Below are 12688 nucleotides of genomic sequence, written 5' to 3'. Positions count from 1 at the left end.
GAGGGCAGATATCCTAGAATTGCAAATCTCAAACTTTTTAAGGGCAAGGTAAAAGAAGGTCTTTGCTCACCCGATGCCTCCTGTGTATAACCAAATAAGCACGTTCTCCTATTCCATTACAACATTTGCTTTAGCTACCTCCACATCATAGACCGCATAGAGATGCACTCTGGTATACCTTACAGAACTATCTGACTACTGGAAGGGCCTAGTCGGTATAGATAGGGTCATATGCTTCATGTCCTCCCTTACCATGTTGAATTACAATCCTCATTTTTCACTGGGCCAACATGACCCTCTCTTCTTAAATCCAGAAGTGGTGGACCCATGCAGAATATGAGATTTCTTTTATATCGAAAACCTAAAAACCAGAGAGGACTGTGTCGACCCTTACCAAACACAAACAAGAGATAAATTCAAAGTAACACAGGCCTTACACTGAAGACTAAAGAAACCACGGTGGGCATGAGTTAACCATGGTGGAGTCTGTATTCAATCAGCCTTCAAGTGAAAGGGCACTTTCCGCTTATATTAAGTTTTAGATATAGACCCAAACACAGTATGGCACAGTAGTATGATATCTGCGATGAGGAACTTATAAGTGATATAGATGAGGCGAAGAGCTGTGATGGCTTTCAAAACTAGAAAAGTGCCTTCAAGTACTCACCAGATGGTACCTGACTACGTCTAGATTTAGGGCCATGTTTGTGACCACCGATAAGTGCTGGAGGGATTGTCAGTCATGGAGCAAAATCGCTCACATTTGGTGGTCTTGCCCACATGCCCAGTCGTATTGGGCTAACTAATGTTAAACATTATTAAAGATATTCCAGGAATTGCTCTCCCACGCAATCCAGCTGTGATCCTGTGAGGCCACCAGGGGGAGACTATAGGGCAGTTTATAATGTAATTTTACATAGTCGTTAGATTAACCCTAGCCCACTGTTGGAAGCAGAAAGCCTCACCTCCACTGGGCTTATGATGGACGATGTCCTAGTACATTCACACAATGGAGAAATTGACTGCATTATTGTCAGTAAAAATACATAAAGTTGAAAAAGACTTGGATGTCATTCAAGGGCTAAATTCGGACTCCTAATGAAGTAAAGGCATTTGTGGCCCACAATATCCCCAACCCCCATATTCAGGGTGGCTACAAAGCACCATTGTTGGAAGGTTTCTATTGTATTGATATGTGTTTTAAAACTTTAAAATAAAGGTTGAAAAAAGGAAAGTAGCTTTTCGGGGGTAGTTATTGTAGATAAATGGCAATATAAAATTTTTGTATGTACCAATTTAAAATATTAGGCACCCTACCTTATGGTCTACAAGGCCTACTTAGGGGTGACTTATATCATATTTAAAAGTTGGGTTATTTCCTGTCAAAATGTGTTATTTTGACAGGTTCACCTGCAGGTTTAAAAACTGCATGAGTCAGGCTACGCCGGTAGGCCTGAAGCCATCGTTCCTTTGTCAGCATAGGGAATGAAACAAAATGTGCTGCAGTCCACAGGTGACATTAACATTTTCTATGCCATTGATATGTATCTTGCACTATATACTATGGCCTTTCTGGAAAGTTAAATATGCCAATTAGTAGTTAGCCAATATTACCATATTTTAGGGTTCAGAGCACATACACTGGGGAATGAACAACAGTGATCCAGTGTGCAGAGTTCAAAATCCAGCACCATCCATACAAAAAATGGGAGTGCCCGCTCAAAGAGAGGCGCTTTCTCACAGTGTGTTTCACCAATGCAAACAAATCTAACATGGAATGGACATAATGGTAATTTCATCCTCAAGGCTGTCCAGAAAAAGGTTCATCCTTAAGAAGGAAATTGTCATTATGAAATTTTCCTACCAAGATTTTCTTTACTGTTATCCTTTTTGCAGTTGGCTGTAACAGGTCTTTTATTCTGGGAAATGGGCTAAGAGCGCATAGACAACAGAACCTTGCTAAGGTTGGGGCAAGCACCAAGCGGAACTTTCCCTACGGAATGGGTGGACAAATAGGACTTTGCCTTGGTGGTAGGGGATGGGGTGAGCTACAGGATTTTATGTGGGGCTAAGGAAAGTCAATAACAGCTGCACATTGACCTACATGGAACTCTGCTGCTGGGGGTACAGATTCTCCTAGAGTCTAAGCAATGGAAATCACGTTTTTAACTTTAGTACGTTTATAAACTTCACAGAGGTTGAAAAACTTTCTATGTTTGTTTTGACCTTACCTTTTCAGTGTTACCCATCCTCGTATAAATAAAGTTTTTACCTGCTTAAAAATCAATGCTGGAAAAACATGCGTATTAAAAAATAAAAATTAATCGATTTTGATACGTAAGTAAATTGAATGCAGTTAGTAATTCTTATAAAACATGAATTTGCTTTCCAACACAGTTCTGTGGAAGTTTTCACAAATTATGTGTGTCAATTGCGAGCTTGTTCAAAAAATTATTTTAGGCATACTATCGTTATGCTATTGTTTAGTGAAAAAAAAATATTGCAAATTATTGGCTCACCTATCATAAAGGCTGATTTTATATTGACACAAATGATTTTACATGTGGATTATTGACAATGCTGTTGATTTCAAATGAGTTGAGAATGGTGAATGAGAAACAAGCAGAATTCCGTAAATGTTTGACATTCATGTTTTTCAGACAACTGGATTTACATTAAAGTATTCCAAAAGACTGCAGATCAATTTGGTGTTTAAACCTACAGATAAAATTGAGTAAGTTTTATTTTTCAATTAGCTTTGTGCCTGTACCCCTCTAACTTTGTGGGCCTCATATAAAGCCGGTTTTAGCCATCTGCTGGCATCCATCATACCTATTGTATTCAGTATAGATTAGAGTGGGCTTTGGGTTCACCCTTTACTGATGATTCCTCAGCTTTCTTGTCTATCTCAGTTGCTTGCTCCTGATTTGAATGCTTTCTTCTCTATTCTTGTGTTTGCCCCACCCAAGGAGCATTTTGTTCTCACCATGATCTGATAGTACATGGTGTGCCCTTCTACTACTGGCATCAAGACATTGCATTGAAGTGAACATTGACAATTTTTTTTACCTCTCTCTGTCTATCATTGTCTCCTTCTGCTCATGCCCTTCCTTTCCAGCCATCTCGGGGAAACACCATTGGCAAAGCCAAAATATCTATGTCCAGTGTCACATGCCAGACCAATTGGGTTTGTCAGTGCTTGTTTAGTAATAGTCTACATTGATTCTGGTAGGGTTTTTGCTAATATTTTAAAAATGTCTTCATCACAACTTTTGAAATGTTTCTTGCTTTTAAATAAAAAAATAAAACTTTGGCATTTTAAAGAGCAGAATGTTACTATGAATTTGTGTCTCATACGGTCAATAGCATGCTAAAAGGCCTTGTCAACATAGATCCCAATGTGTAAAAGGATTTTCAATGCATAAATTAGACTTAGCCCTGGATAGGGGTTTACATTAAGCAGTCTTAAGGTGTGAATATAAGGCCTGATTCACAAAAGTAAATATACACAAGTATATGTGTACTATACATGGGGATAACAGTTTCTTAGGGCCCTATTATGAGTCTGGCAGTCTAAGGACTGCCAGGCTGGTGGTGGCGCGTCATTGACAGGTTCAGCCACCGCTGCACCGGTGGTCCAACCCTCCGATTGGGAATCATGCCGTCCGACTGCCCTGGGAACACCGGCTATGTGGTGGAACCACCGTTCCTTGGCATAGGAGCGGCAGTCGAAGGCCCTGTTGCAGGGATTCTGCTCATGCACACAACTATGCACAGGAAACCAGGACCTCTGTGTATTGTGGTGTACCAAAAACCCACCTCAGTGCCCAGAACCCCCATTCCGACTAGCATCAGCGTCTCATTCATTCTTCGTACTAGAGCAAAGCTACCAATGATTAGACAACCCAGAACAAACAACTTTGTGACCTCATGTGGGAATCAAGAACACTCTTTCATTTATATTCTCATAAATGTCCACAACATGTGTAATCAGAGACAGAGTATTGTTTAAAATGTTTATTTCAACTATGTCCTCTAAGATGCAGTATCTTTGCTAACATAAGTAAAATATGCATTAAATCAGTACAATCAGCATTGTTACAATTCCATAAAATGCACAGGGAGAAATCATGTTATAATGATAGAAGATCTCTAGGCTAAAACGGGGAACCCCATACCTCCAAGATCAGGTGAAGTGAATCAGTGCCCAGATCAGCACAGCTTTGTCCATGGAAAGGTTTTTCCAAGTGCCTGTCTCATGCATGCAATGTAATATTAAAAGCACCGAGTTTTAGAAATGAGAAGCTGTTTTCGTGTTGTGTCTAGAGCTTGGACTGATCAACCTGATCAACAGCATACATTGTTATTTTAACCTTGAACACTTTGTGCAGACTTGAGGTCGTGGTGTGAGTCTAGAGATGTGAAAAACAGGCCGTTCTCATGTGAACGAAATCAAGCTGTTTGTCTTTATAAAAACAGGGACCTGTAGTGTTGTGTGCAAAAAGCAGTAAATGGTGTTTGAGCAACTAACTAACTTATGCTAACATATCAATGTGTGCAGGCAGAACTGTATCCTCACTACACCCCCCCTTGATCGGGCTAATGTAGGAAAAGAAACTTAAGAAGAATTCAGAGTTCCAGTCTGTGGGATACAGAAATAAGGTCAGTTTTGTCATAAAGAGGTCACGAGGAAATAAAATGAACAAAAATAGAAAAAAGGCTTTAAAAAGAAAAATGCAAGTTGAAAAAAAAAATGTTTCATCACGGGGAGAAGAAAAAAAAACTTGAGTGATGCAAGCATGTTGGATCCATGCCAATTTAATCCATCTGCGTGTATGCACAGTATGTTGCAACAGCCTCTAAAAGGAAGCCATTGTTATTGTCAGCAAAGAGTTCCACCATCCAATTTAGTAACGGAAATGAACATACATGCTCCTCGATTTCAGGAGCCACTCGATCAGAGGACAACTTGCATTTACTTCAAGATAACTTCGTTCCAGGAAGTCATGCGCAGCCGTATATATATCCCAATACGCCAAAACTCCGTGAGCCGCAGAACAGGTCATAATTCCGAAACCAGAACAGGCCAACTCATGAGCCACTAAGGGAGTCATGATTAGATGATCAAAATCGGGAGCAGGAGACACCGAATTTGTGAGACAGAGATCTAACGCCCATTTGAATTGGAAATCCAGGCAATGGAGCATGGGCTGAACACAAGTAAAATAAGAAAAGCGAAATGATAATCCATATGCCACTCTCAATGTGGCCAATGGCAGTACTTCATAGTGGCCAAGCATTCGATCAGGAAGCTGGGTCAGTCGGGGTGGACTGTCTCTTGATACAGACAGTGCAGCCATTTCAGAGCAGGCAAATCAACAGCAGCATACCAGTATCCAAGGCGAGAATTAGAGGGAAACGGCCAAAGATGCTGGAAAAAATAGAATGAAAAAATACCGGTATCACACCAAATATAGTTTGGAATGAAGTCACAAGGCCGGAGCTAACAATTTAAAAAAAGTGTACCAGGTCCGTAGTGGTCGAGGCATTGAAGATTGTATGGATCAAAGCGCCAAAAGGAAGTGGAAGATCCGTATTCAAAAGCGGGTGTACTTCTGCACGTGTGTTAGAAAAGTGAAGGACAAATATTTCACGAGACGAAGTGAGAGGGACCTCTTTTTGTGACAATAAAGCTCTTATTCTGTTTAACTTGTTGAACTCTGCCTTCAGGGTCGGAATGGAAGGCCAAATAGAGATATCAAGCCTCCCATGCGGGGCGGGAAAAGCTCATTTTTACAGCAAACTACTTACTGTGAAACAGTGACAATGTACGGAATTCCAGCCAACATCCCGCAGCACGCTTCATTATTCGAAAGTGAATAACGACCGTTAGCTAATAGTGAGAATGTTGATAAGATAGCTGGCACAAGAATTCCCTTTAAAATGCAAGCTAAATTCGGAGCCTCCACATTACATGCGCTGTGCAATTGAACGTTCTTGCATACGAGTAAATGATCCGGTTGTAGGAAGGTGGATACCTGACTATGGTTACCCCAGATTTTTTGCCTAGTGTTTAGCTGGTTTTCGACTTATTTGGCCTGGGATCCCGCTAATCAGGCCCCAGGCTATCTGCTCTCTCATTAAAATGGACTCCATGTACCCTAGGTACATCTCCAATTGGATACTGGGTCACCTTATGAGCCCCTGTACAGTGTACTATAGGTACCCAGGGCATAGGTGCATCCAAGGCCTACCAGGGGCTGCAGCATGTATTATGCCACCCCTGGCTGGCCACCCAAATTGACACAACTGGCTGATCACTCAGCTGGGGCAAGGTGGTGTAATCACCCTTTGCTTTAGATATAGTATGCCTATATCTAACCTTATATCTAGACACATATACACTTATAAGTCACTCCTATGGCAGGCCTTAACAATCCTGGAGGCAGAGTGCTTGGTTTTATGTGAGATGGTGCTCTAGCATGAGCTGAGCCTGTCTGCAGCTTTCGGAACCATGTCCTTATAGCTGTTCTAGGATATTGCCATACCATATACTTTTAAGTGCATCATTAACCTCCCGGTTAAATGCTAACTATGGTTTGGCTTTATCAAAACATGTCGAGTAAGGTATCATACGATTTGGAATACTACCCCCTCGCCAGTCCTGTTGATGGGGGTAGCATTCCACCCTTCGAGAGGGAGAAGACATGCTGTTCCTACTATTCCCGGTTAAAGTTAACCAGAGCCTCAGCATCACAAAATGGATGCTGCTGCCACAGACACAAGTCTGACCTCCTGCTGCTGGGAGTCCTTCCAGCGAGGGAGGCTTGGACAATAGGTTTCCTGCCTTGGGAGGTGCTAGCACCACCCCAGACAGGATTTTGTGTATTGGGACAGGGAGGGCTGAAAGGATTGAGACACTGCCTGGGGCACACAAGGTGTCCCATGCATGGGCCAGTTCAAACCGGTGCTGGGGCACCGCAGCCCCAGCTCTGGCGCGAAACTGGACTAAGGTAAAGGGGTGTAACCACCCCCTTCCCTGGTCCCACCCATAGGAGGGACCTGGCATGTAATCCAGCCCCTAAGATTAGTATATAGGTAGGAGCTGAGTCTAGAGATTTTAGATTAATCCTGACTGAAACTTTGAAACAAAACTTGGACCTTCGATGATCTACTTGAAGAAGACGACTGAAGAATCTCCCTTGTGGTCAAGGAGTGACCACCCTGCACAAGCAGGCACCATCCAGTGATCATTGGCTTGCTTTGTTGCCGCCTCCCGCCGGAGCCCGAGCACAGAGCCTGACAAGAACCAGATTCTCAGACATCCAACAGCCTGATCCACAGTCCCTGCAAAGCTGAGACCCGTGGAGGCGATGAGAGACGTGGGACCGGCCATCTTGAAAAGTCTGCGACCTGCTAACTGTGCAGCCCCTGAGGCCTCCTCGAAGCTGTGCATTGGGGATTGAAAATCCCAAGCCCCAAGCAGCATCTGCACCAAAGATCAGCACTGCACCCTCCACGAGTTCTGCGTGGGGCCCTTTTGCATTTTCCTGCTTGATGCGTCTGCCCGGTCACTTACCCATTGGCTAGTGGCCATTTTGGCAACGATCCTTTGAATCTACACTGCTTGTCTGATTGCTCCAGACTGGCCCTTGCTTCCCTCAAAAGAAGCAGCCCTTCAGATCTTGCTGGTCTGAGTAAGAAGCCTACATTGTATCCTGCGTGGGTTGCCTTTGCCAAGGCTTGTTGACTCCAATCCCAAAGCTAACACCGCCGACTGCGAGAGCCTTTGTTGGACAGTCCGTGCCTGACTCCTGGTTGTCGTTGACACCTCCTGGTCCACGTGGCTGCAGAGGCAAGCTTCCCATCAGCACCTGATTGCTCTGCGACATCGCCTGGTTCCTTCCTGGTTCCTTCCTGGTCACTGGCTAGTGACCCAGACTCTGTCCCCTCTGCTTTCAGGTCCTCTACATCTTCGATTCCCCCTTTGATCCACCCGGACTCTTCTCTCCTGGCCGCCTGCAACATCCTTTCTCCAAGGCTCCAGAGAACTCCACCACGAAACCCAACACTCTTTGGGATCTACGCACCCTCTTCCTGTGGGTTAGGTAACACAAGTACTGCGGTGCTCCTGTAAAGAGTAACTCTCCTAGTCTCCTAGTGTCCTAGTTTCAAGTGGTTAGCTTCTAGTCCAGTCGGAAGACTCCCAAACCTTTAACTTTCTATTTTTACGCACCCATTGACTTCTATGTTCTCAATTTAGCCCTATTGATTCCCAAGGCCCTAGGCCTTACCATTGTTCATGACGTGGTACTTATACCACTTTTTTAGTATATGGTTTAGTGGGCCACCCAGCCCTATCCATATGTGTGCAACTTTTATATGTTATATTAAGTTACTTGTTATGCGCTTGTGCTTCTGTGCTCATAAAGAGTTCAGGGGATTGTTTTAGAAATAAATACATATATATTTTAAATATATATCCTGTGTGGTGTTCTTTCATTTGGTATTAAAGGGATTGCATATGGTAAAACAGCTGGCTTCACATGCCCTCTTGAGTTTAGCCTAAGACTGCTTTGTCCATGCTACCTCTAGGATAGCTGGTCTATAAGGTTGACTTTACAACCATCACCATAAGGGTTGTTTGGACTGGTGCAAGGTGCTCACTAGAATAGTGAACATCATATTCCAGGCCAACTTCTCACACCAGTGTTGAAGTACACTCCTCTCCCTTTAAGTAAACCTCTTTGCCATCCCTCAGACATCTGTATGAGAAGGGCAGAGACCAAACTTTATGGGGAAAGGCAGTACCAAGTGGTTCATATCTACCTAGGGCATAGTGTTTCATACATGAACTAAACTTAAACAGAGGAAAAGGCAATGTTATTAATCCATGGATGAGCCACACAGCTGAATTAGATTTGGCTACAGGAAATGGTAATGGTTCCACTTTTTCAATATGCAATAGAGTTGCAACATGCATCTTTCATGGACATGAATTGTTGTTTCTCTGTCAAATTAAACGGTAAAAACACTGACGAAATATTCAAGTAGTCCCAAGGCACTTTCCGAGATTAAAAAAATATATATATATTTTTATTAACAACATTAGCAGGGCATAAGTCAGATAAACGGTACATACATTGGGTATGCAAGAGCATTATAAATAACAATGTCAGTATATTCTGCAAGATATTAAAATGACATAAATCCGTCTCCATTGGTACATCCCTAGAGTCCCCTACTCCCTCCGGTCTCTTAATCAGAATCACTCTCTCCATCCAGCATTAGTGGATTGCACAGATACCCTCTATATTTATTCCCTAAATGTTATCCCATTTCCGAGGGCACCCCCGGTGCAGGTACACCACTCTGTTCGCCAACATTGCTGCATCAAGATCTCTGCACCAGTCTACAAGTGCAGGTACCTCCCCGGAACCCCAATATTTGGCTATATTTCTCTTGGCGTACATTACACCCACTGTCACCCAATCCTGGACAGGGTGGGTAAGATCGTTTGGCTCCCAGATGTTCAGCAGACAGTGCCTTGGCTCCGGGACTACAGATTCCTTCACCACCTGTGACATTGTTCTCATGACCTTAGCCCAATATGCTGCCACCTGGGGGGCATTGCCATATGGAGTGAAAGAATGTTCCCTATTTCCCGCGACCTCTCAGACAAAGGTGCTGTGTGGCCCTCCCTATGGTGTGCAAGGTGAACCTAGTGTAATACACTTGATGAAGTATCTCCAGCCGTACCAGACGGAGTATAGAGGGTATGGCCACTTCCCGCAGGGAAGATAGTGCTGTTTGCCAGTCCACCTCATCTTATTCCCCCAAATCATTAGACCAACTGCTCTTTAGTTTCAGTGGTGGGTCCGGCAAGTTATTGACTAGTTTGCGATATGTGAACGCAGTTGCTTTTTTGGGCATGTGTTCAGTAAGTAGTCTGTCTTCCAACGGGGTGGTTTCAGGCACATCAGTACCTGGTGGGATAACCGACCCTAGGGCATGACTAATCTGCAAATACCTGAATTCCTCGGTGGGCGCTAAATCATACTGGATTTGAAGCTGGTTGAATGATATTACTGCACTTCCCTTCCAAAGGTCCACCACCGTGGAGATACCTATCAGGTCCGACGCTCTGAAACCCTTGCTATTGCGAAGTCTGCCCAGTCATCGTGTGGACCAAAGCGGAGTCATTTGAGTAATAGTGTCCTTGCATTTAAGACGGGCCTGCGCTTCATACCAAATGCCCACTGTGATTTGATTTGATTTGATTTGATTTGTGGTTTTGTAAAGCGCGCGTATGCCCTTGGGCATCTTGGTGCCTCAGAAGAAGACGTGGTGTCCTGGTGTCACAGAGAGCTGGTTTTAACGGGGGTTGAACAGCCATGTCTTTACTGATTTCCTAAATGACATCAGGGAGGCGCAGTTCTTGATAGCGAGGCGGAGTCGATTCCAATCTTTAGCAGCATGGAGTAGAAAGCTTCTGCCCCCCACCTAGCCTGTTTGAACCTAGGAACCTGTATACGTTTTGCCTGGCTAGATCGTAGTTCTCTTGTGGGAATATATGGCTTAAGGTGGGTTTTGAGGAACAGGGGTCCGGAGCCCTGGAGTGCCTTATATGTTAAACACAGTGATTTAAACCTTATTCGTTTTGCCAGTGGGAGCCAATGTAGAGTATCTAGATGGTGCGATATATGCTCCGTTCTAGGGATGTCTAAGATTAGACGTGCAGCTGAATTCTGCAGATGTTGTAGTTTGCTCAGATGTTTGGCCTGCATACCAGCGTATAGTGCGTTCCCGTAATCAAGTCTTGATAAGGCTAAGGTGGTCACTGCAGTTTTACGGGAATCCAGAGGAATGTATGGCACTAGTTTCCTGATCATTTTTAGGATAAACCACATAGTGGATGCTAGTTTGCTGGTTTGGGCATCAAAGGTGATTCTGTTATCTAACATGATGCCTAAGTTTTTAACTTTAGTTACAGGTGATGGACAGTTGCCCAGATCCGCAGGCCACCAGTCTGGTGACCAAATTCCTGCCTTTGTTCCTAGTAACATAACCTCGCTTTTGTCCCCATTCAGTTTTAAGCAGCTTTGCTCCATCCACTGGCTGACCTGTTTCATGCAGTTTTTGAATTTGTCTGCGGTATCTGAGCTGTCATTTTTGATTGACACAACAATTTGTGTGTCATCCGCGTATGACACGGGCAGGAAACCCGAAGCCCTAATGATTCCAGCTAGAGGTGCTACATATAAGTTAAAAAGCGTAGGGATCAATGATGACCCCTGTGGAACCCCGCAGGGTGAATTGAAGGGCTTGGATTTTATCTCTCCGAGTTCTACTGTGAAGGTTCTACTGTCTAGAAATGATGCCAGTAATTTTTGTGCATCTGATGTACTCCTGCTGACGCTAGTCGATTCAGGAGCGTGTTGTGGTTCACGGTGTCGAAAGCCGCTGAGAGGTCTAATAAGATCAAGGCGGCCTTCCCCCCGGCGTCCAACACGCTCCTGAGCTCTTCCACCACCATCAGCAAGGCTGTCTCAGTACTGTGTCCCTCACCATACAGTGCAGAAAGAATTCCTGCCTCTCCCAACTCATACCTGTCTGCTTGGAATGCTGGTTCTGTTTGGGGTGTGTGTAACCATTGATTTATTATTTTTAATTGGGCAGCCCAATAATATAACTGGATATCCGGAAAGGCAACACCCTCGTCATACCAGCCCCTAATTAACTTGCCACGCGATATGCCCGCTGGCTTATTACCCCAGAGCAGGGCTGAGACTAACGCATCTATCATTTTAAAATACTTTATAGGGACAGGAAATTGAGTATTTTCCAATACATACAGCAGTCGGGGAAGTGTCATCATTTTATAAAGGGCCGCCTTGCCCAGAAGGGTCAGGGGCAGATTATACCAGAGTTTCACATCACTCCGGAATCGCTCAAGTGGGGGCTCTGAATTTTGAAGGAGAAAGGCACTCGGATTAGGCGTCACCCACACACCCAGATATTTAAAGGACTCTTCCGTAACCCTTAAGGGGCAATCTGCCGGGAGCAGCGGGGGCTGGCCTTTAAGAACGAATAAGACAGATTTGGACCAATTGATGTTATAGCCGGACGCCCGTCCAAAAATTTCGCAAATATTCAAGAGCACTAGGATAGACCGTCTGGGGGAAGTCAAGTATAAAAGGATATTGTCCGCATATAGAGAAATGCGGTCCTCCCATGTTGCAGTCCTATTTAGCCCACTAATCATGGAGTCCCATCGAATCCAGGCCGCCAATGGCTCCAATGCCAGCGCAAAGAGCAAAGGAGACAGCGGACAGCCCTGGCTGGTACCACGACCCAACGAGAAGTTCCTAGAAATGTGGCCATTGGCTACTACGTGTGCCAGAGGATGTGAGTATAGCAATTTCACCCATGCACAAAATTTGCGTCCAAAGCCTAGATGCCTGAGGACCGCGAACAAATAAGGCCACTCCACCATATCAAATGCCATTCAAGCATCTAAAGAAAGGATGACTGCGGGCTCCTGAAGACACGGCATGTGCGCCACTACTGCGTGTACCCTCCGCAAGTTAAGTGCGGTGTTCCTATTGGGCATAAACCCGGACTGATCCGGATGGGTCAGAGTCTCGAGATGTGGGGTTAGTCGGACGGCAATCATTTTAGCCAGAAT

At 44.3% G+C, this 12688-nt stretch overlaps 1 protein-coding gene across 1 annotated transcript in view; it reads left to right on the top strand.

Moving 5' to 3' along the window:
- Nucleotides 1–12688, top strand: part of CD36 (CD36 molecule (CD36 blood group)) — a 553162-nt gene that overhangs the window by 460534 nt on the left and 79940 nt on the right. The window contains exon 10 of the mRNA XM_086919832.1: nucleotides 2661–2734. Within this exon, the coding sequence (XP_086775958.1) occupies nucleotides 2661–2734 (74 nt within the window). The remainder of the gene's footprint in view (nucleotides 1–2660; nucleotides 2735–12688) is intronic.

Source organism: Lissotriton vulgaris, chromosome 1_1, assembly GCF_964263255.1.
Source record: "Lissotriton vulgaris chromosome 1_1, aLisVul1.2, whole genome shotgun sequence".
NCBI classification, from domain to species: Eukaryota; Metazoa; Chordata; class Amphibia; order Caudata; family Salamandridae; genus Lissotriton; species Lissotriton vulgaris.
This window is presented reverse-complemented; position numbering and strand designations above follow the sequence as displayed.